At 42.3% G+C, this 24963-nt stretch overlaps 4 protein-coding genes across 4 annotated transcripts; 2 read left to right on the plus strand and 2 right to left on the minus strand.

Moving 5' to 3' along the window:
• Positions 1 to 3260: 3260 nt before the first annotated feature.
• LOC122132152 (protein phosphatase 2C-like domain-containing protein 1) lies at positions 3261 to 5657 on the plus strand (the record flags this gene model as incomplete). Its single annotated transcript, XM_042706955.1, has 2 exons — positions 3261 to 3967; positions 4960 to 5657. Coding segments are annotated over 2 exons (1405 nt in total), but the record flags the coding sequence as incomplete, so codon positions are not given.
• A 129-nt stretch (positions 5658 to 5786) lies between these two features.
• Positions 5787 to 12463, minus strand: LOC122132150 (ras-related protein Rab-5A-like). The gene is made up of 6 exons (XM_042706953.1): positions 12201 to 12463; positions 10283 to 10466; positions 9415 to 9566; positions 9009 to 9131; positions 8505 to 8598; positions 5787 to 7925 (listed from the first exon to the last, which is right to left on the minus strand). Exons 2-6 carry the CDS (start codon positions 10446 to 10448, stop codon positions 7810 to 7812), a joined length of 651 nt encoding a protein of 216 aa, XP_042562887.1. The 5' UTR covers positions 10449 to 10466; positions 12201 to 12463; the 3' UTR covers positions 5787 to 7809.
• Positions 12464 to 12787: 324 nt separating this feature from the next.
• Positions 12788 to 20916, plus strand: efhb (EF-hand domain family, member B). Its single transcript, XM_042706952.1, has 13 exons — positions 12788 to 13079; positions 13248 to 13307; positions 14191 to 14334; positions 14565 to 14745; positions 14893 to 15003; positions 15320 to 15449; positions 16073 to 16156; positions 16270 to 16337; positions 18225 to 18379; positions 18635 to 18842; positions 19149 to 19364; positions 19684 to 19865; positions 19950 to 20916. Exons 1-13 carry the CDS (start codon positions 13041 to 13043, stop codon positions 20094 to 20096), a joined length of 1725 nt encoding a protein of 574 aa, XP_042562886.1. The 5' UTR covers positions 12788 to 13040; the 3' UTR covers positions 20097 to 20916.
• A 2366-nt stretch (positions 20917 to 23282) lies between these two features.
• Positions 23283 to 24940, minus strand: LOC122132151 (m-AAA protease-interacting protein 1, mitochondrial-like). Its single transcript, XM_042706954.1, has 2 exons — positions 24705 to 24940; positions 23283 to 23918 (listed from the first exon to the last, which is right to left on the minus strand). The coding sequence occupies exons 1-2, from the start codon at positions 24860 to 24862 to the stop codon at positions 23840 to 23842; spliced, it is 237 nt and encodes a 78-aa protein (XP_042562888.1). The 5' UTR covers positions 24863 to 24940; the 3' UTR covers positions 23283 to 23839.
• Positions 24941 to 24963: the final 23 nt, after the last annotated feature.

A 24963-nucleotide genomic window follows, 5' to 3' on the forward strand; every position in this document is an offset into this window, starting at 1 on the left:
ATTCCCCCACCCCTGTGGAGGGGTCCAATGACCTTTTAATTGGACCAATTTGGCCTTATTTAAGGGGCACCTCATTGTTTCATGGGAGAGGACAGACTGGACATGCTGGATGGAGCTTGGACAAGGTACTAGACAAAACCTGTATGCACAGAGGTGTACCTTGTCTAGTATAGGCTTTAGTGTGTTCAGTTTGTGTTTATATGTTTTGGGGTTTTAAAAAAAAAAAACCTGTTGTAAATAAATATAGCTATTTTTAAGGAAGCCACTGTCTCCTGCGCCGTGTGTTCGTGCCTGCAACCCCATTCTACCAGGCTACATCCCACATCGTGAGATGGTCGGCTCTGGCCTTCTCACACATGGATTAATGGATGGTTATAATGGCATGGTTAATATATGAACCAAGCCACTATCTGCTGTCCAAAAACTGCTAGGATGTGTGGTCGCGGATGTTGTTATTTTCATTCTCAGGACTGACTGAGATTCACCCTTGTCAGGATATCCCTCTCATTTTGAGACACTCCAAGCATCCCAAACAGTAGGAACGCTTTTGGCCATGACATTATTGGGAATCACCAGATTGGCACCAGGTTAGGAGCAGGTCTGTTCCAAACCCTGTGGCTGTTTGGTTTCACATCAGTCAACACATCAGTCAACCATTGACACGTGCTGTTAGCGAGGATATCCAACGTAACTAGGCAGGCGAACTAACACAGACCCTTCCAATTCTCCTCGCTCGTGTTATTTTTTTTTTCGTTCTTACTGCCAGAATTTGGAACTGCGAAAACAGAGGAGGACAAATGTTTCCAGCGCCACAGCTTTTCCTTGTCCGTGTCACCGCTCGCTCGCTCGCTCGGGGGAAATCATTGAGCCATTGCAGGCGCAGATGCCAGTAGTGAGGCGAGCAGAGGAGAGCGCGACCCCGATAAATGACCCCGCTGGCCCACACCCCTCCGGGAGCATATCTCGTCCCTAAAGCCGCCGCTCCACGGCATTGACACATTTGAAGGGGGTCATATTCCGGTGCAGAAAGAAAGAAAAAAAAAACGGGAAAGGGCCGATAGGGCTTTGTGTCCAGCTCCATGTTTGGTCCTTGGGAAAGGGGCGATAGGGCTTTGTGTCCAGCTCCATGTTCGGTCCTTGGGAAAGGTACATGACCTTTTTCCTGCAGCAGATTAATATCTAACCACACCATGGATGGTGAATCATCGGAGAGTTGGATTGGGGGGGAAAAAAACCCATGTTGCTCAGTATAAACCCAAGGGGCCCATTCTTGCTTCATTCCAAGGTATTACAGAGTGGACTGGCTGGAGCTCTTTCTCTACATTTCAAGTAGTGCTTTGCACAGAATGACATGCTTTTCGTTTGCACGGAGAAGATACCCTTGAGGGGGTATTTTTTAATTCAAAGCTCCATACCCAGCTGGACACGGTGCACATTTCAACCTGCAGACACAGAACACGTTTCCCATCGGGGGCCCATGAGAGACTGCTCATCCAAGGATCAACTGATAAACAATAAGTCCAGTTTTGTGCTAGAATGATTTATTTTATCTACACACACACACACTGCTCTTTCCTTCAACAACAGCACATATGTATGACATTTTGTGCTTGGTAATGCCAAAGCTGCTTCGCTCCTCAGAAATTAGAGGGATGTTGGGAACTCATTCAAGAGCTTAAGGAAAAGCCCGAGAGCCTACATACACCAACATAATACAATTTCCCCCCGAATCGGTTTTGTTTACTTAATTATCAGATCTGTTTGCTGATATTTATGGGCCTGTAAACCCCCCCACTTAAAAGGTATAGAGAACACATCTTTTTTTTCTCTCTCCCCCTCCTGTCTCTTTGCCATCGTGTGGTCGGTGATGAGAGGCGATGAAACCAAGGGGGAGATGTGACAGTAATGTATTCCGGGGGCAGAGTTATCATCTTAATGGGACTGTCAGCGAGGTGTCAGCTCAGGGTCTCAGGTGACAAGCAGGACAGGTGATGCATGCCGTGCACATTGCCGCACCGTACCATGCCGCCCAATGCCAACCAGCCAGCCAACCGACCCTAGATGTCACCTTGGGTTTTTCTGAAAAAGAAAGAAAAATCTGCATACATTACATTTTTCTAAAAGGTGCTCAGTTTGAAGATGGAATGTCACTATTTGCCTCAACCATTACGTTGATTTGATTTGTTTCGACGTACTCAGTGCAAATTGCAGTACAATTAAGTGGCGAACACATTAGGAATCCTTTGAAATCCCTAATAGAAAGGCAGGAATGGGGAATGTGACAGTAATGTCTGGTGAATGATGGTGAGCGTGCAGGGGAGAGGATTAGAAGCGCCCCTGGTGCACGTGGGTGTCTCTCGCCCCCCACATGGCTATCTGCACACAGATCAAGCAGTGATCAGCCCATTGATTTTGGTGTTTAGATTATGCTCACATTCATAGCAGACTTGTTTTTGTGTGTGGGTTCTGAAAAGGTCACTGCATTCACATTAGTGAGAGGATTATGTGTGTCTGCATGTGTGTGAGAGAGAGAGTTAGAGAGACTTAAAAGAGGGTGCACTGCTGCCATCTTCTGGGCCTTACAAGTATGCACATGAAGTGCAATTTTATAATCTTGCCCTCCTATTATGGTACGGATGTGTGAAGAATGTGAAGAAATTCAGCTTGTCAGCCTCTGCAAAGCAGGGAAAGACTGGGTAGCCTTAAAGACTCAAGCTTACATTCATACATGCTGGAAAAGAAGAGAAGCTGGAACACTCTGATGGTCTTGTGTCTATGTTGCTCAACTTGAATCCACAAACATACTTTTGTTCCTTCCAAAACTTTGGCTAACTTCTATCTGAAAAGCTGTAATGATTCATAGTTGCTGTGGCAACAGTTACTATGGCAAGCCAAGAAAACAGTTAAAATCTACATATTCTCATGGATAGAAAACCTGCAGTAGAAAAGTGGTAATTAGCTTTTTTTGTTTATTTTGGACTGGCTTGTTCATCTTGTTATTGCTTCTTGGTTGATTTATAACCTGTTCTTGAGACACAACCAAAATAATAGCTGGAGTATATTAAATCCTGTGTGAAGGGGTTGTTGTCACAGACTTAAAAGACATTAAAAGTCAATACAGTCTATGTTGAATCACATATTAGTGTTTAATATCATTTTAATACATTAAGACTTCAAACTAACTTTGGTAAAGAAAAAATAAGCCAAAATGTTTTTTAAATGTAAATCCAGAGCCTGATTTGTTAATGTTTGCACTGCAGCTGCCCTGTTCTGACAGAGGTCCCAGAGGAGTCCAATGATTCCATCCAGGATTCCTTCAGCCTTTCAGACGGCCTGAGCAGCTGTGAAGAGTTTGGCAATGTTATGGGCAAGACCCCAGCCTCCGCCGGGCCGTCTCCAGAACCACAGTTTAATGTGGTCACCTACCCTGGGAATAGCCCCTTGATTAGGGCCGTGGCCCAGGGAGAGGACAAGAACGCGGCCTGGAGGAAAGACATGGAAGACGCCAGCGTGCTCATCAGCGACTACGGGGGTAAAAAAGGAACAAGTTTCTTTGGGGTGTTTGACGGTTTCCATGGACGCAGCTCAGCAGAGTTGGCAGCGAGAGAGCTCCCAGTCCTGCTGCTGGAACAGCTGGTCAAAGCAGACCCCTCGTTCTCCTTGGCCAGCGAACAGAGGGACTTTCTGTCCAGAATGGAGACCCTGTTTGAGAGAGACTCCCCGGTCTCTGTGGACCAGGGGACCATGACCAAGGAGCAGCAGATGACGCAGGCGTTCACCATCGCGTTTGCACACATGGACCGAATCCTCGGGTTAGGCCGCAACGAGACCTCCAAGTTGCGCTGGAGTGGCTGCGCCTCCGTCATCTGCATGGTTGAGGAGGAAGAGGTCACCCCTGAGGAGGTTGTCACCCCTGAGGAGGAGGATCCCAAGACACTGCATGGAAGGATGCACATCGCTAACTGTGGTCAGTCTTGAAATAGCCTTCCACAAAGATGTATTCCACAAAGCAAGAGTTCTGGTTTACCCAGATAACTGCAGTATAAAACCCAAGCCTGTATCACAACGCATATCCTTGTCTCCTGAGGAGCTAAGTGTATGGTCCACAACACCCAAGAAAGTCTCAATTAATCAGTCCAAATACAGACGCCATCAGTGGTCTCTTAAAAACCACGATACACAGGACTAATAGATAGATAGATAGATAGATGGATACTTTATTAATCCCCAGGGAAATTTAGGAGGATACTCTTGTACTGCACATTAAAGAGTGGCTTTTGTGGCCAGCAGCAAATTGCATAAGTAAGATGACTAGTATGGGATGAGGATCACTTGCTGTGTTACTTTAATTTTCACAACCCCGTAGACCACGAAAGACATAACGATAATTGTGATCTAAATATACCGTCCCTGTAAGTCTTATTTTTCTACTATTTAAACCTCCCTGTAAGGCAGTTTTCCCCCCTAATAGGTGCTTCGTATAGAACCAGATAGCGATTTGTTATTCTGAAAATGAATTGCCCTTGATCAGGTTAGGCACAGTCACAAATGTGATGCAGCCTACTAAAAAATATTATTAGGAAAAATCATTTGATTCAAGTTAGGCAAACACAGACACATCCAGCTTCATGACGTTCGTATCGCTCTAAATTTGTTGTACGGACTCGAGTAGAACATTTTCTGTGATCCTGCTTTGTGGAATACTGTCTTGATTTCGTTACACTGTTTGAGTAACAGAATTTTTTGTGAAACTACTGATTAATCCCATCAACAGAATTAACACCAATCATTATCATTTGTAAGATTTGGTGCAGTTTGTAATGTGAAAACACATTCAGACGACATAATGAAAAGAAGTTAAATTAACTGTTGCATCAATGGAACAAAATGTACTACATGATCACATCACAACAATGATGCACTGTATACTAGCTCATATCCTGTAACTTTGCTGGGTAGGAAACATCCATGCTGTTCTCTACAAACAAGGCAAGAGCTTCAATGTGACCAAGGACCACAGTACGGCAAACTCAGAGGAGCGCAAGCGTATCCTGAAAGAAGGGGGTGCAATCAGCATCAACAAGAATCACGGCCTGGTGGAAGGCCTCCTCCTCGCCACGCGAGGGTTTGGCAACTACGGCGATCGTAAGCTGAGGAAGGTGGTGCTCCCAACACCGTCCTGCGTGTCCCTGGGCCTGGACCCGTCCTCCGGCCTGCTGGTGCTGGGGTCCAGGGGCCTATGGGATGGAGTCCAACCGGAGGAGATCGCCCACGTGGTGCGGAGGTGCATCCGCAACTGTCAGAGATGCCACAGCCACACCAAAGCCACCAAGGAGCAGCTTAGAGACCTGTGCAGCTTTACGCTCCAAGAACCTGCGGAGAACCAAGAGGCGGCCATTGAGAAACCACCATGCAGAGGGGGAATGGAGGACCAAGAGCCTTCAGCATCATACAGACAGCCCAAGGACCCAACTAATAGGGAGGACGCAGGAAGGGCGGCTGTGGAGGACGTGAATTATGAGCAGCTGGCAGCCAGTATATGCAGCAAGCTGCTGCAAAGAGCGATGGCCTCAGGCTCCAGGGAGAACATCTCCGTCATGGTGATCCTCCTCCAAGGGCTGGAGGTACTGGGTGTCCAATCAGAGGACGGGGTCTGACTCCCTCAGCCAATCGGCTCCTCTCTGGTGTGGCTCTTTGTCAAATGAAAATCAGCACTGTGCAGGTGTTGACTTAAAACACAGAACAGCCTTGTGCTACGTGTAGAGCTTCATCAAACATCCACACCATTAAACGTAGAATTTCACCCCCTTTATTGAAAATATTAGCTAGTACCTGGACAATCCATTAAGATTAGTCCTTCACTGTTAAGGTCATTACATCACTTTGTCCATTCGGTTCTCTGACAGTCACATAGTTCATTTAGCTACATTTGGTGTTTTAAGCAGTAGGTTAGCACTTCCACGATTATGCATTTTAATTTGATCAAACGGGCAGTCACCAGCTCATGACCAAAACACACCTCAAATTTGTGCAATTTGCTAGGAGTCTTCGAAAAAATAAAAACAGAGACCGTTCAGATAAAACTACGAGACAGACCACTGAGTAAATGTCAATTTGATTTGTTAATAACACGAAGTACATTTAAAAAGACCACCATTTAACATTATTTGACCAGTTTGTGGAAAATAACAAAATCTACAACCACAGTGGCATTCTGGGAAACTGTACAATTGGAATCTCTAGGTTTTGCAAAACAAGCTGAGGGTATATTTAAGCAGTGCAAAGATCCGACATGAATGTCAAGATGACTCAGTACTCCTCCGTCATCCATCCCTCCATTTTCTAAATATGAATTAACTGCGCTGTGCTCGGCAGGGGCTTCCCCCCCCCCCCATTTTACATGGTAAGGATGCGGCGGGAAACGACGCACATCCCTACACACAAGGCTGATCTTCTTGAGGTACACTAGTTAGAGGTAACGAGCTATGTCTTGTCATTTTGACTGCCTAAACACACCCCCTTGGTCTGTACTGCTTCAGTTATAAAAAGGCTGACTGAATCACTCTATCTTACAATATATTCATATCACACAGGGCTGTGCTGAGGGAAGATACTCCAGACTAGTAATAATGTTCTGGGCCATACCCACGTATAGAGACCTCCCCCGACTACTAAGGTTCGAGAAAACATCTTGTCTACTCGTCCACTGATTGCAGAAAAGGCAATGTTAAACAGATGCAAGTGACAGAAATGGAAACACAAAGTTTTGAATAATACATAGAGCAGATTTTTTTTTTTTTTCATTTTTCTTTTTTTTTTCCTTGTTTATCTTTTCACTGTCCGTGATCTTTGTTCTTTCTCTTAAAGCAACATCATGTCCATCAATCGAATGAGAATCACTCAGAAAACGTAACATGTCTAACACCTCTCGTGGATGCGCTGTACTCGTCAGGCAAGATAGCTGTGGAAAGTTCACACCAAATAGACCCTGCAGCTCTTTTGGTTTCAATCTTATAGGGGTCGTGGCAATGTGGGGCTTCGCACTGCCACCACGCATCGCCGTAAAAGGGGGCTTTATCCTCAAGAGCAGGAGCAAGGAGGAATGCCTGGTTGTAAAGAGTCCTTGCCTGACCCTGCGTCAATACTGTAGATCGCTGTGAACACAGGCATGGCCCCGGGCTTGATAGAGAGAGGGGGGAGAGGGTGCAAAGTAGGGCAGGGATGGGTGGCGTTTGGGTCTGATGCTTTAAGAGAGACACACCTTTTTTTCATCAAACGCATGGTGGTGGTAGCGGAGTTACATACACCCACATCATCTTTGTGCCTCCCAGTGTGAGGAAATCAGTCCATCTCATGAAATCAGTCCAAACACATGCTTGCTCAGACAGACACACACACACACACACACACACACACACATATATATATGCATACGTAAACACACACTTCTTGAGCTTGGACACTCTCCTACTGGTTTGTTTTCTGGTTCAAGAACATTCACAAAATGTGTGCGGGTATGTATCCTGTGTGTGTGTGTGTGTGTGTGTGTGTGTGTGTGTGTGTGGTGTCAGGTGTGTGTGTGTGTGTGTCTTTTATGCTTTGTAGTGATACATGCATCTATCAATCTGATGAACATCAAAAAAAAAAAAAAAAGGTGTTGGAAACATATCTACACAGAGTCTTTAGCTAGTCAAGGGAGCGAGGTTGGCAGGAAGAAGAGGAGGTGGAGGAGGAGGAAGAGGAGCCCCATGTCTCGATGTTATGAAGAGTTGAGGAGGAGAGGAGAGGAGATGAGATGTGTCCAGCGAGCTAGTTACTGCAGCATGGTCCTTTAGTGGGCTGGGCTGTCTCTGTAAGGTCCACTCCCCGACTGCGAGTGGCGCTGGCTCCCGCTGGCTGGGGCTCGTTCTTGGGCAATTTTTTCGCTGCAGAGAGGAAGACAGAAAGGGAGTCATTACTAATGCCAGACCAAACAACACAAGGGGGCGTGTAACCATGTCCTAAAGAGAATAGTGAATCGTCTGATACGACATCCTGAATTAGGTTGAGCTTTAAAGTGCTGCACTGTCTGTTCTCAGCGAGATCATGCACAGCAACATGACACTAACTATTACATATCTGCAATCTAATTATAACTTGTCATAACACAATATTAAATTGAATTATATGTGTAGTAAAATACTTAGATTTTAATCGTGTATCTCTCTATGCAGAAATTATGTACAAGTCTGTACAACAGGCTAATGCTAAAACTACAAATTCGCCAATATGTTATGACTTGTTCCTTATTTTCAAATGGCCCAATTACATCTTTTAGTTCCCATCAAGTTTTTGCACTCTTAACTAACCATTGTCCTTGGTGTTCCTAAATTATTCAACAAGATATGTTGGCATTAGAAGCACCTAAATTATATTGTGTGAATGTAAAGGAGACGCTCATGTCATCACCATTTTAAACATAAACCAATGGGAACAGTCACCATGTATATAAAGCGTGTACTCACCAATAGCCATGAAAATTTCATTGACATTCATGGATGTCTTTGCGGAGGTCTCCATGAAGAGCAGGCTGTTGTCATCCGCGTACGACTGTGCAAGCTGCATACAGAAAGATCATCGGGGGTTAACATCGCCCTGTCACACAGAACTACCGGCATCACTGATCAGACTGCTTTAATTCTACTGCCAATTCACATCGCATACCATCTGTGACTAACCAGCTCCAAACCAATACTGGAGCAAATTTATGAGAATTCACATAGTCTGTATCTGGTTATAGTCCAAAACTATGTATAAAAAAGAAATAGCATAAAAAGTGAATAGTTTACACTTCTTCAATCAAAATATTAAAAACTGAAATAATTCCACACATCAAAAACTCCCCTGAATACAACAGCTAATAATATTTTCCAGGTGAATCACTGTTCCGCTGCTGTAATACCACAACAGTGCAAGTAGTCTATGCCTTGCACTGATTAAGCCCAACAACATTTAAAGAGGAAACAAACCTGAAAGTCCAGGGCTCTCTTGTTGGCAAGGTCGGCCTTGTTGCCAGCCAAAGCTATTACAATGTTCGGACTGGCTTGTCTCTGAAGTTCCTTCACCCAGTTTTTTGCTCGTCCAAATGATTCCTGAACAAATACAAGCAAGAGTTTACTGGAATGTCTTAACCACAACAAGCATGAAAAACATTATGAAAATTGAAACAGAAAATAGCAATATCGAGTTAAATGAGCACTGCTGTCAGTAAGGCCAAACAGCAGGAAATCTCTCTCTCTTTCTCTCGCTCGCTCCCTCTCTCCCTCTCTCTCTTTCTTTCTTTCTTTCTTTCTCTCTCTCTCTTTCTCTCTCCTCACATTTATTAGCCCATCACCAGGATTGATCTTTACGCTCTCCTAGGTGATCTTGACTCACCTCATTTGTGATATCGTAGACCACAATGGCCGCCTGTGCTCCCCTGTAGTACATGGGCGCCAGACTGTGGTAGCGTTCCTGTCCTGCCGTGTCCCAAATCTCAAACTTGACCGTCGTGTCATCCAAACACACTGTCTGAGTGAGGAAGGCAGCTAGATGAACAGGAGAAAACACACAGAAGAAGAAGAAAATCAGAGTTGTAAATGGGAATACCGGCAGAAAGGGAGGGGGGGGGGGGGGGGGGGGTGCATCACAAGTATCAGATCCAAAGTAAGCCGAGTACATCTCACCACATAGACCTTGAACTGGTGCTTAGCATGATCACTGACGCACAAGAGGTAGCGCTCATGAATGAAATCTGCTGGCTCCAGGCTTTACTTTTCCTTCCTCAACAGCTACCATAAAACCTCACCACATCTGACTTCTCCTCGACTGTCCCCATACTCTGATGGTGAATCATATTCCCCTATTCCACTCTGGAGTTTGAGTGCACCCCCTGGTGCTTAAAGGTGCGGTGTGCGATTCGGGCTAAAGGTTGCTGATATTTGTGCGCAAAAGCCAATCAAATGAAACCCCTTGCTTCCATACTCCTGGGGCAACGTGTTGACTGGCTTGAAAAGTGTATGGCTCCATTCCAGCCACTTTGTTTCCCATTTACAGGGCCAGGGCTGTATACGATCACCAGGTTTTTTTTGAGTGCACACACAGAACGGACAGCTCGAAGACGGTGACAAGCAATTCACTGAATTTGACAAAACGTGTATTGGATTAGAATTGCGTACTGCACCTTTAAATCTTTTCTGCAGTATTGTGGAAGCAAATACATTTGTTTTTTTCAACAACGTATTTCAGTGAACATTTGCCTCACCTCCTATTGTGCTCTCCTGAAATTCATGAAACTGGCCTTTGACAAACCGAAGCACCAGACTGGACTTCCCCACAGCCGACTCTCCCAGCAGCACCAGCTTGAACTGGCAGATCTTGTTGCCGGCATTGGGCCCGTTGGGTCTTGTCGCTCCACCCCGACTTGCCATAACCTAGATGCCACAGTGCTGTTGAAACGGTTGAGAAGAGGGAGAGTGGGGTTCATGGGTAAACTAAATTCAAATGATACATCCACTGAATGGCAGAGGCAGCAAAGAGAGTGACTTGTGACCCCTGTGGCTGCATGTAACAGTAAAATAAAATAATAAAAAAAACACTGAAAATGCTATACTCTTATTTTTGTACAGTTTATGTGTAAAAAAAAACATTTTAAACTGCCTTACAGATTTTCCCCATTACAACAACGGTGTTCTATGTTGATGTCTGACAAAGTTGAAAAACATGACGTTGAATTTTGTAAAATCAACAAATGTTTTTCAGGATGTTTGTTTTTTCTTCGTGACACTGAGGTTTAACTGCAATTCAATCTACTAGCTCTGGTTCTATTTCAAAAGCCTTATATTTCTCCAGATCACGGTTAAGCACTTCTGTTTACCTCACTAAGGGATGAAGTCAAGCAAAGAACCAAATCCTGTATTTACACATTCCTGCATGACTCATTAACCACCTTTTGGCTTTCAATAAGCATGGTGATTTAACCCAGCAGCTTATTACATCAAGGTTGTGACCATAAATAGCCAATAACACCTAAAGGTACGCTACTGTTGGCAGAAGTTTATGTAATGCCAATGTACCAGCATCAACCCGTAAAAAGATATCATGATTGACATTTATGGCAATGTCTTTCATCATTCTTGTCTCTAACGTCTAAATTAAGTGTCAGGGTGTAAGTATGGTAACTTGACAGCACTGCGCCGCCGACTTTGACCGATCTGGCAACAGTGATGCATAAACAAGGGAACAACGAAGGCGTCTGGCTGTTTGCCCTCAGCTTCGGTCCCTCCATGGCTAAACAGCTAACTAGTTATCTCAACATCATCTAGCTAGCTAACTTTCCACGCTTCAAGTTGACCCTAATTCTGATCGTACCTCAAAAACATATTACTATTTGTAGATTTCTAAAAACTAGATAAGCTATGATAACTCTGCCATTCACGGTGACAAATCGACGGGTTAGTCTCTTAACATGGGCGCATCATAATTGAGCAACAAGCTGTGTCATGTAGCTTGCTAGCTTGCTAGCCAGCTGGACACCTTTCTCAAGCTACCCAGCTAGCGCTGATCCGTATGAGAAAACTGACAATACGTGTATTGATTCCCAAAGTGAAAAACTCACTAAACTGACAAAGTAGCCATCGTAACTACATAAACCATACTGTAAATGCCGCTCACACAAGTAAGTCACTTCCTAGCGCTAACTGGCTGTCACTAACCAACTAACGTTAGACTTTTCAAAAACTCGTATGTTAGCCTGCTAGCTAACTACCCACTTATTTCTAACATAATACGGTTTTCGACGCAGACGCCAATGTCAGCGAGTTAGCTAACACTATCACATACCAATCCACACAGCTACCAACGAAGTGCAATCCGATAAAGTGCAAGAAAATATTATTTGAATTAGCTAGTTAGCGTTGCATGATCGTAGTAGAAATCTCATGGATATGGCACAATACTGCCAACCGATGTCGTACATTATTGTCTCTTATCAATAGCATAAGGTATAACATCTAAAGGCCCATGTTTATAGCAAAGTTAGCATTAGCTAATTAAGTTCCTTTTTCGTATTTTGCTAACAACGTAGCCTGTAGAACAGCTAATGTTGGCTAACCTAGCTTCATTTTAACTAACGTCAAGATCACTCCAAAATGAAATAGCCGGAAAATGGCCCAGAGGCTTACCTTCTCCAGACGAAAACGATAAGGGCACCTAACAACAACCACTAATAGGCGATATTCTCGCGTTCCAAATCGTGGTCAACGCCAGAGAAATCTCTCTGGTTGCTAATGTCTTCCCTTCCTTTTCTTCGCAACTTCCCTCTTTGCCTCAAAACGTTGGATGACAGATCGTATGACTGGAGTTGACATCTTTGACGTATAGCAATGAAATAGCCAATCAGAAACTCCCGTCTTAAAGTTGTCTTTCAATTTACTCCAAATGTACATTTATTTTGCCTCTCTCCTGCTACCCCAATTTCCTGTTTATTGTAACAAATATTCATTTGTAGGACGATTGTAGCACGTGCATTTGGAAGACGACCTTTGATTTTCCATTCAGGAAGCAACAAACTCATCTAATATCTTCACTGTTTTATTGAAGATAATCCCGCATCTTTGTGGCCAGAAATAATCTTAAAGTCAGTTGAAAGTTTGATGATTTGGGGCAGATATTGGTTTTGCCATCCCTGGCCTACATGTTATCTGAAATAGACAACATTTTGGTAGCTGCAAATAACATTTCTTGATTTAAGTTTAAATCTTGACTTGAGTTGAATATGCATTTATATTTGTTTCTGTCTTTCTTTTCTTTGAGTTTTTAGAAGAATACGTCACAGAGAAAGAACTCAAATATCTATCATCTTGCCAAACTTGTTGCTAGGAGACAGGTTGTAAACATCCTGATATCTTTTTCGCACAATGACGGACTTCAGTTAGCACTGTGAGTGACAATCTGTAAGTCGCTTGCAGTTGGATGAATTAGATGGCTACAAATTCATTACATTTTTCAGCGACACGAAGAAAATGACTTTAGTAAACGACAGATTCCCGACCATTCCACCGGTAACGCTTTACTTTTTGTAATATAATGTTATCAACCCAACAAACACAATTGTTCCGCCTGTCTCGCACGTTACTATGATGCTTGTTTGCTTCTCTCTAAATCCCAAGCTGTAGTAAAAAACAGCGATTAGTTCACAACCATCTCAATGTTTTTGCTCTTTGACTCAGGCAGGGAAACGAGAACCCCTTGGTGACCGTGTCAAGACATTATTTGAGTTATCACCACGGGTAAGTCCTTAGCTCTTAGACCAGTTGGCTAAAACCCATTTATTTTTTATTAGGCTACATTGTATACAATTCTTTTTAATTTTTCCTTTTTTAATTATTATTATTTATACTTGTTGTTGAGAGGTGGCATGCAGAGTAGGCTGATACAAGTTCAAACCTGTCAAGTCTCAGTTATTTACGTTTATTTCTCACGTATGCGACACTAAATCTCACGGATGCCCCTCCCAATAGCATAGAATAATAATTACACGTCCAATAGACTGCTGCTGCGCAGTGAGAGTGAGCCCTTTTGGCACTGTGCGTCTCACTACGTCTGCGTAACAGTTACTAATTAACTATGTTTCAATATTTAGCGAGTAAGCACCTTCATCACTGGACAACTTCTACCTCTATGGGCCGAACATAGACCAGGGGGGGTATTCCAAGAACGTGGTATGGTGACATACCTGTGTAAATTAACTCAAAGTAGCCTAAGTGGTAACGTTCAGAAGAGTGTTTTGCCAGGAGAATGAAGCCACAGGGCTCTTCTAGTAGGACGTTTACCGCTATCTCAGTTAATTTACCCAGGTTTGTCACTATACCACGAACTGAGCAACTGGAAAGGGAACATTCCGACCTCCGAGTGGGGGAATACACCTGAACGCTTGTTCCGAAATGGGAACTTTCCCAATTCCCAGCTGTCTGAACACATATTTTCACGGATTTCAATTACTGACATCATGGATTTCAAGCATGTTAACTTGACAGCTATACCATCCTATAATAGAATCTCCCCTCTGCTAATCAGCACTATAGCCTCCGTTATAGATTTCATATAACACAATGCCACCGCCTGCTACATATTCTAAATCTTAACACAATAATAACTTCTCACTGATTTTAGGCCATCACACCCCCAGTGGTGAAGAAGTTTCTCAATACCACTCGCCCTGAGGCAGGGGCCATCCGTGTGTTCTATGGAAAAGCCAATGACCCTGATATTGCCAGCACGCTAGTGCATGGAAAGACAACCAACACATGTCTTACTGTAAGTTGTGCCAAAATGCAATTCTGCCAAATAATTTAGCAAGTGAATGGTACAATCGCCAGAGCTTGCTTAACTGAAACTGGTTCTGATAAGTTGATCTTATTTCTCCTTTAATAATGATGACAATTTACCATTAGAGGAATGTTGGCACCACATGCACATGTGAACCAAGTGCTCATGCAAGCAGAGTGCCCAGTATGATGTCAGTGTGCTGGTTTTTCACCTTGCAGGGTGGTTCACTGATAAATCCAGCACCGAAGACCCGGTTTAATCTGAAGCTGCAGCAGCTTAATGAAGCTGGGTATGCCAGCCACCAGAGGGCTCCTTTTGGCAAATCACACGACCAGAGCCTGGGACTGCCTAAGTGGTTTAACATTAACAAAACTACTTTTGGTGTGAAGAACTATAGCCGTAAGTAAAATGTAATATAGGAGGTATAATTTAGGAGGTTTTAGGCCTTGAAAACGGATACGCACATGCCAACAATTGTATTTTTCAGTATAATTAAATAATTTAAGACTGATCAAAAGTATTTTCTTGCAAAAAATCATAATGCAGGCATCAACGCAGGTGAGATTATCAACCCGCCTAAAACCTCAGAGCAAGTTGAGAGAGATTCCCAGGAAGGACGTCAGAATTATATCCGTTCTCATAATGCCTACTTTGTAGGTGAGTTGGCTGATAGCTGCATCAGTGACAAAAGAGGTTGCATGTTCTGGATGAAATTTGGGAATTTGAAAATGCAGCGGCATCTGGCAACATGAAAAAATTCAGTTCAGTCATCTCAAGGATGAAGTCTTTGTTGAGATGCTCCGGTTAACACAACACAGGAAATACCCTTTGGCTGCACTTCACATTGTCATCTACAATAACCAAACTTCTACATAATTGATGCTGTGTGTTGCTGTATTACCAAAGACAGGTCTGGCTCACTGAGTTGTTATTCAGATGCCATGTTTTACATGAGGTGATGTTGACTCTGCAGGTGAGCGTGTCGACAGGGCATACGACTGGAAGCACTGTGGGAAAGACACCAGGTTTGGAGTGCCCACTCCCCACTACAACGATGGACGCATGGTCTCCAAATCCCTTCACTGGCCATGTGACAAGCAAAAGTAAGACAAACCTAGTAAATACTTGCTATTTATTTGTTGGCTTAATATAGCAGTTACCTTGGAAAATATTGTCATCAGGTAGGTGTGATATGAAGACAATATTAAACAAATACAAGGGATGAGTGGTGGTTAAGTGTCGTAGTTCCACGTTGGTGGAACAAGCTGCCTAGCACTACCAGAGCAGGGGCGTCCCTCTCTTCCTTTAAGAAGCTCTTGAAGACCCAATTCTTCAGAGAGCACCTCCTCTCCTAACTTGCACTTCCTCTCCCTTCCTCTTCCTTTTTCTACCTCTCCTTATCCTTCCTCTAATGCTATCTCCTCTAACTAGTACTTAACTCGCACTTACAGAAGTTACATTCCTGCACTTTTTTATTTCTTATGTAAAATAGTATTTATTGTAACACTAGGTCTATATTGCTCGTAGCTTGATTGTTCTCTAATTTGTACGTCGCTTTGGATAAAAGCATCTGCTAAATGACTAAATGTAAATGTAAGTGTGGTTTTATCCTTGTTTAGGCTATGGCTTATGTTTTCAAAAAGCCTTGTATGTTTTTGAAAGCAGTTTTGGTTAATTATTTACCATAACTTAATTAGTGTTACAATGTGGTGTGTTGCTCTTACAGACATTGTAGTGCAATGTTTGTCTCAAAGCGTTGTGACGACTTCAGAGAAAGGACTCAGCCCCAAATAAGCAAAGTGCATGATCCGTAAGTCTGTCAACTTTTCCATGTCCTTTCTGCTCATTTTTACAATTTGTACTCCTCATTATTGTGCAGCTGATAAGCATTATTAACTACAGTATTTTTGTAACTTGTGACAGAATTGCAGAAACTCTGAAAGTTCCGGCGAAACACACATTTGGAATCTTGTTGAGACCTGATGACTTTGGTGAGTCAGTTGCAATGTCACTAACTCAATCCAGATGAGGTTTTTCACACCCGTATCAACTCTGACCACCAGCTATCAATTCTAGTAATAAAGAGAAAAAAGTCAAGAAGCAGTTGTTGTAGATGCGCATGTTATTTTCTCAAAGGTGGAAGAGTACCGTGGCATTGGTTTACTATATATAGCCTGGCATCTGTAGATTTAGATTTTGTTCACATAGTGTTCTGCTGATAAAGTGTTGTTTCCCTTTAACCTTAGATTTAAAGGTCCCATAGATTTTCAAGCCAGTTCTTGTTAAATTATGTATTGTTGTTTACTGAGATTTATAGACATTCTTAGCAGGACCAGGTTTGTAGTCAGTACATTTTTTTCTGTGTTGTGCAAAACAGTTATACTAGGGAAATAGGGATATCCATCTAAAACAAATTTCAAAGCTTTTATTTACTTTATTTTGTTAGTCCAGTAGTTGTGGAGTGTGGAGAGAGTACAGAAGTGTGGTGTTTTCCAACCCATACATAATGAAATAATTTTCATATACCTTGCTTTTTTGCTCAACACTATCATATTGGCAGCCGAGTCATGAAAAAACTATCCTTTTTTAGTTCTAGTCCCTGTGGGACTTAACAAAGTCTGGTTGAGCAAAACCATTTAGAAAATGCACTACTAAAAGAAAATGTTACACAACCTGCTGTCTAACTTGACTTTCTAGTCTACCTTTACAGCAGTCATTTCAGGTCGTTGCAGTCAAAGACCTCAAATATCAGTAGAGATTGTAATAAAACAGTCTTTCAAAATTTTTGTCATTACAAGTCAATACTTCATAGTATGGTAAATATCCACAGTTCTGAGTTTGCTCAAACTGCCCCACCCTTAAAGCAGTGAGGACCCAGCGAAGTTTCAGCAAGTGTATTTTTTTAGTGTTGCACATGACATGGTCTTGTGTGTGAGATCAAAGTGATCATCGCAGGCATGTGGTGAGCATAGCATTGCACCATCAAAGGACTCTGGTCCATGCCTCTGGGCATCATCCATATGGCTTGACTGCGGTGTACCTGGGGTTTGGCGTGTGTCCTCCAGGCTTGCCTCTGGACGACAGCAGGGGTGAGATATTTAATCTCATTCCGGCTGTTGTTGGTGTTTGCTGTGGCTGTTGCTACTACTCCACGAAACCTCAAATTATAGACGCAGACTTACTGTGCGCTTAAAAATGCTCAAAAACCTTTAGCTTCATGTGCACTGTTGTGTTGATATCCATTTCATTTTTGGAAATACGGCAACTTGTATAGTGTAGGTACATAAACTATTCAACACAACAGCAGATCAATGAAATTGAACACATGGATGCGCCACACAAACTGTGATGTCAACCATAGTGGTCAAATTCACTCAAGGATCAGTCTCAAATCAGTCTCATAAATCAGTCTCATCAGTCTCATAAAATATACTAAACTGTCAGTTTGGAACTGATTAAAAATGTATTTAATAAGGTTAATGGTCTTTGGAGTTCTGAATAGTAGAGGTTGGCACCATTCACACTAAATAGACCAGCATATATAATCAAAAGCATTTATTTATTATTGAAATGATCAAAAGTAAAACACACAATATGTAATCTAACTTGAATTTGCCCTGATAAAGCTGGCATGTAGAGTAATATAGAATAAGAGTAAGAGATGTGGGCTTCGGTTGGCCAGGACAGGGGCGTAGTACAGGTGATATCAGTTTACAGGAAGTGTTTGGAGGAGAGGTGCGACTGCTTACGTAATGGCTTACGTTTCACATTAAGAGTTCCTGATTGAATCACACAGTGAACACACTCATCTGTAGAGTTCCAAATGTACCTACAATAGCATTGGTGACATTGGTCCTTCTTCATGCTATTGCTTGCAGATGCTAGGGATCTCCTTCAAGCCCTTCCACCATCTGACTACCTGAGAGGGAAGGACCGCCAACGGAGTCTAGTCAGCGTCGCTCGCCAGCACCTGAAGAAGGCCAATTACCGCAACTTTAACTCTATACTGGAGGCATTCAGGCACTATGACAAGGTCTGCTGCTCTCTGCATGCTCTCACATACACACAGCCATTATATGGCCTGAAGTGACCTATTTTATCTACACATTCTTTTGGCACAGTATATAGTATATAGTCTATAGTATAACAATGTCAGAATTAAAAGACCTCAGTCATTGTTTATGTTGATAGCCGTAGAAATGATATTGCATAGATATGCTTATTGTGCCGTGAATGCATGTCACTGTCTTGCACACTCCATGTTATTAACACAGTTCTCACTTTACAGAAGGGACAGGGAAAGATTGATAAGGAGGATCTGCAGGAAGTCTGTCGACAGTTTAAACTGGACCTCAGTGGCCCACTGCTGGACAGCCTCATGGAGTACTGTGATGTGGACAAGGATGGACACATCAGCTTCCTGGAGTTTGCCAACTTCCTCAGCTGGAAAGACCAAATGCCCATCGGCAGACTGGAACAGGGGATTCTCACTAAAGGTGAGCACAGGTGGCAGTCTATAGCAGTCAACATGTGGCACAGGTGGCTTGCTACTGACTGGAGAAACAAGCGCTTGAATTGCGATGACAAAGAGCTAGCAGACAATTTGCTGCTGACTTGTACACTACAAATAAAAATAGAACTAGATTTACATTGGCAGATATCTTGTTTTGATGTTTGATTGTATGTAGATTAATACTCATTATTACTGGTTATTCAGAGGGGCACAGATTGAACTCAAAGAACAACCATTGTGTGTTTTGCTGAGTGCTATGTGTACTGTGTCACTTCCTCCTGTGTTTCAGAGCGTACGGTTAGCACTGCTCCAGCCAACATGCACAGAGAGGAAGGCCAGGCGTCCGAGGCAGAGCCCCTGGTCACGCCTGAGGACCTGGTGCCAGTGGAGTTGGGAAGCTGGCTGAAAAAACCCAAGACTCTGACTCAGCCCAGAAGCGTTCCTGATGTGTTTGCCACCTCCTCATCACAGATCGGAGCAGTTGTGGATGGAACCTCCACTGCCTGTGAGTAAATCAACTTCAAATCCTTTTGATGACAAATAGCAAATGATAAGTGACATCTGTGAAATGTGCTCTGTGTAGAGATGTGTGTGTGTATGTTTTGTTAAATTAATATGCGTGATTACGATGATGTGATTAATAACAGCCCAGGATTTAAGGGGATGTTGAGTAGTCTGTGTCTTGTTCTCCTCCTCGTCCATCTCACAGTCTGTAAATCATTTCCATGGGAGTGAATGTTGTATGAAATTAATAAACTGGGGAAAAGGCTGCTATTGTCAGACAAGGTAATCTAGTATAGTCCCCTTTTGCACCGGTATTTCAGATATGCCTACCCTTGGAATCCCAAGTGTGCGTGTGGATTTGGCCGCACCACGCATCAAGCGGGTCAGTGACCGCACCAACTATGGAGATCTGGCAACAGCTTACGACCTGCTGTACCCGCCACTCCACTCCCAGTGGGGGGTACACGAGGAACACTTCTTCTATCCGCGCTCCAAAGATGAGGTGAGAGCTGTTTGGAAGTTCTGATGCATAGTGGTGCTTGAATCTGTATGAGAGTCTGATTCCCTGTGTCTGTGCGCCTTTCAGATTTCTGCAATATTCCGGAACGCTGGCGTTGACGTATCCGAGGAGACATTCGAGGAAGCGTGGAGGCTGGCGTCCACGAGGCATCCATCCGGGGAAGTGTGTGTTGAGGGTTTCCGGAATACTCTGAGAGAAATTCAGGCTAATTGAAAACTTGTTTGAGTTATTTATACTTAATAACATTCTTATTTTTATGTGAATTCATGAACATGACATCAATAAAACCTGCTGGAACTTGATGTTGCCTACCGCAATAAAACCTCGATAAAACAATTAAACGTACCGTAAGTTTGTTGTATATCTTATTCTGAGTAAACAATCTAAGGAACTACAATGAGTGAATGTGGCGGCAATATGAGAAACAATACGAGCTTTACTGTATAACTAAATATAGGATTATTAGTTGAAGGCAAAAATAAATTTGAATACAGTACTAAATGTAGAGTAAATGTTACATATAGGCGTACAAGTATCAGCATTTATAACGGGTATACACTATCATAATAATACGTTTACATATAGCCGCATGCAGCTATCAGCGGGGTCCAAGCAGCGTGCAAACTGCCACAAGTAGCAAAAAGTGAAATGATTTGACCATATCCACTGGTGAAAGAGGACTACAGGCATGTATTGGCTGTTGGAGTCCATTTTGTTGAGCAAGCCAAATGGAACTTTAGGAGATGTGAGAGACTGTAGCCAAGTATTTGCTTACCAAATGTAAACATTTTAGCTTAAATGTTTCTGGAGATAGTAGATTTTAATGATTGTGAAAATCATTAAAAAAAATCGTAATTTTGGGCCAAACGGTTTTTGAGCCTACGCCACTCCAGGGGGCGCTAGCAAGCAAAAATAGAAACGCACACCTAGGGACACCTTGTATTATTCCATATCAACCACGTGGGGCTACAATCATACCAAGTTTCATGCGGATTGGTGAAGTCTAATGATATTGCCAACCCAACAATTTGTGAAAACAGGAAAGAAAAGGAGGAAGAAGAAAAAAAAACGTTGACAAACACTATATCACCGTGAACTTTATGACCTCCATGAAATGATGAAAACGTTCTTTTTTAACAAGGATCCTCTCACCAAGACTTTGTTATAAGGAGAAACATTTTTACGTTTGGATGTTGGTTGAACCAGATTGCATTAAAAAGCTGAAAAGAAACAAGCCTGAGATCTTTGAGCTGTCAGTTTACTCTCACATGCCTGTGTACAGATCCCAGATCAGAGCACGTTCATAGCAACTGTGAGAATTATGACTGACATGTCCTCCTAATGTTGCTGTTAGATTCAGTGCTAATTCATCTGAAGCCTTTGATAAGATTTGTGCACATATTTACCCCATAATTCTATTAATCAGCTTCTTAGAGAAAATCTCTCAAAGCCTAATTAAGTCTGAAGCTTTTGAGAAACTAATCACATAACACTCAAAAAGCCATGCACTGACATAGGCACAAGCTCACGTGCACACACTTGCATACACACATGTATGTACACACTCACACATTGACAAACGGAAGAAAGTGAAAAATGACACTAAAAAATGGACTAAATATACACATTAGTTTATGCACTTTAAGCAGCTTAATAAAAGGTAGATCAGACTAATCCTCTGAAAAACAGAACAGAAAATTATGACAAATTAATACACATCAATGTTTTTTTTTTTTAGTTGTTCTTACCAGCTTCCAGCCATTATATACCCGCTTAATAGTTTGACACAGAGCCGTGAATAATCGGCTAATATGAATTTACCACATTTTCTTCAATTGAAACATTAGGTAGGCTACCACTCTTAATCACGTTATGACTTGCTAACAAACACGAGACAAAAACCCCCACGCAAACTTGAGCACACCCTAATCATTACAGTGTGTGAAAATTAATATAATCCCATATCATATTTCACTGTGGCATGGTTTAATGAATTCTTTCAAATGACACCATTCTATGTCTCTCCATCCTTGCCAAGGAATGCTTCTCTAATAATGACATTTGAGGAGTTTGTTAGCTGAATGGGATGACACGCAAGCTTCAAAGAGACATTGTCAATCCCTCCCAGTCAGGCGACGCATTTATTCACGTTATGTCTTCAGTTCTGGTTATTTAGCTGCAAATGTGGTTAATACTGCAATACTATACAATGGACTACATTAATGATTACATTTTTCAGTCAGTCACCATTGCAAAAAGGTGATGGTTCCATAGCCAGGGTTTTGTGGAATCTCCACACTACACTCAAGCAACATTGCACTGTTTTTTCCATCTTAGTTGTTACAGGCATGAAATGATTCTAGTTCTTATTCTTAGTGGTCACGGGAGCCCATGTCATATTTATTTTTTTTGTTTTATCTTCAAGAAAATGTTTTTGTTCTTGAACACTTGAGCCTGAGATATTACTGTAGCCCACACGCAGTGTGCCACTTAAGGGCTAATTTTGTATCAGAATTGAATTTAATGATAATTAATTGACCATATGTCAAGCTTAAAATCCACACTGTGATTACAGACTGCACAAATGGTATTTGTCCATGAAATGTTCTCTTCCATCACAAAAAAAAGAACTTTTACATTTAATGCATGTCTGTCAATTTTCCTCAATTTATCATTCAGGTGCCTTTGAAAAGCTACTCATGACTCAGATGTTCCAAGTAAGTTCTCCTTCACAAATGACAAATGTGGGGCATAATTCTTACACATACTACTGATCAATATGATTTATAGGATTTCATGTCACTATGATGTTATTTAATTCTTAATACTTATAATCAATCAAAACATTTGGAGCAGGATACTATAGTATCCCAGCAATATCCCACAGTTTTAGGACAAAGTTGTCTACTAAATGGATTCCTTTCCATAAGTCATTGCGAGAATAAAAAATTAACAGATGCAATTTACTGAAAACAAAACTCCAAAGGCAGTTCAGTCACAAAGTGACCTTTCAAATTTTTTTTTTTTTTTTATGATTTATCATTTACAAGCAATTGTAAGTGTTTCCATAGTTGTAATAACCAACTGCCTGAAGTCTACTAATAATTTTATTTTCATGTTTGCTGGCCCTTTAGTTCTACAGGTGTGCTTCTCTCCCCAAAAGCCCTTCCAACTGAATATGGGTGAGTGGGTGTTAACACACTCTAGTGGCTGCTTCTGTAAAATGCTGAAATAATTGCAATGAGGTGTATTTCATGATGCTGTTTAATGCAAACAACATAAATTGAGGGATATAGACCCTGCATGAGATTGAGACATATTTATGGAGTACAAACATGTATTACATTTCCAAAAGGAATTAAGACAGGCTGACCTTTTTCTTGTGTTAGTAGACTGTGATCAGGTTATGAAATCATGACAGTAGGCTTTGTTATCATGAAATCCTCCAGCACAAGTTCAGTCTATCACAGTCAAAGTACAGCCCTACAGTGAATGGACTTCCTCTAAATACACAGTCTATGGTAAACAGAGGAGCCGTTTTTTGTTAACCCATGAAATAATTTATTGCACTTCAGAAAAATGTGTGTGTAACTAGATTTGAACTAGAAGTTAAGCCCGCCTGTAACAAATAAATATGCCAAAGAAGTTGCATGTGTTGTAGAAATGACAAACAGGAATTGCACATGACATCACCCCACACCAGCCTGGCCCAGCCTCCCATACAGTCCAGTGCTATCCATGATGGTTCTATCATGGGGGTTTGGTTCCACTGAAGTTTTGGCCGGTGCATAAACCGTGACTATCCTGAGGTTCTAAGTTTGGAATAGCTTTGGTTCCTATAGTTCTGCGTCTGAGTAAGGGAGAGAACGAGGGTGGTGGACATCCAGAACATTCTTCACGAGGCACCGTTAGGTGAGACACGCCTGTCACTGTCACGTCTGTCACTGTCACGCCTGTCACTCCAGCTGCTTCCAGTGCCAGATGTGGGTCACCATCCAGTCAGGTTCGACTCCATCTGTCAGCTCACAATGAAACCTGTGTGGAGGACAGGGGGGGAAACACACCCAAAGGCATTAGACAAGGCCTGCGCCAGATTCCAGCATTAGCGCGTAGATAGAGTTCATCATCTCCTCTCCTGTATGCCTTTATTCATCTTAAATTTCCACTAACTTACACAAAAAACTCAACCCAACAGATGAAAACAGCTGGAATAATTTGGGGTGGCTCCGTATGATGTTCTACACCATGACTGATTAGTTCCTTTTTGTGTCTGAAGTGATTAGTGAAGTCAAAGTGTAAGTAGGTGACAGATGGAGGTATTTGCAGATGTGCGACAGAGACACAAGAAGTGTGTGTGTGTGTGTGTGTGTGTGTGTGTGTGTGGGGGGGGGTGCGTGTGTGTGTGTGTGCAAACAGCTTAGAGCAAACCGATTAGCAATAATATATCCATCAAACCGCTGCTGAAAATGAATGTCTGCCATAAGCTAAGAATCCATTAACTAAATAAAAAAACACTTAAAGCTAGCTAAGAATCCATCAGTCAATTGCATCAATTTCTCTAAGAATCTTCCTCAAGAAACTTTGGGGCTATTAAAAGTCTGCTAGATGTATCAATCAAGCAAAACAACCAAACAAGATTACTTCCTTTGTTAACCCCTTGATGAGGGACACCATTTGGGATGGTGACATGCTGGCACTTTCAACATGTGACAAATGAAGGCCACGAGTTAAGACTGGGACTCCTTAGTATCTACAACCGCAAGCGAATTCCGCTTCCATAAAACAGTAAAAAAATGTAAGTGAGCGTCACTTAGCACTTACTCGTACACGGCTGTCACAATCTTCTTAGGTGGGTCGTCTCCGTTATCTGTTATCCTGAAGATCTGTATGCTTTCGGGGTCCTCGGGTACGTCTGTGATTGACAGGTGCCAGAAGCGCATCATGACGTAACAAAATTTCCTCCCTGGGAAAGAGAACATGGACAACGTGAAACAATTAGCATTTCATTTTACACAGCTAATGCGTGTGACGTTTTGTGCCCATGTGTGAGAACTTCATGTCCTTGGCAAGTCCATAGTAT

Source organism: Clupea harengus, unplaced genomic scaffold (assembly GCF_900700415.2).
Source record: "Clupea harengus unplaced genomic scaffold, Ch_v2.0.2, whole genome shotgun sequence".
Lineage (NCBI taxonomy): Eukaryota > Metazoa > Chordata > Actinopteri > Clupeiformes > Clupeidae > Clupea > Clupea harengus.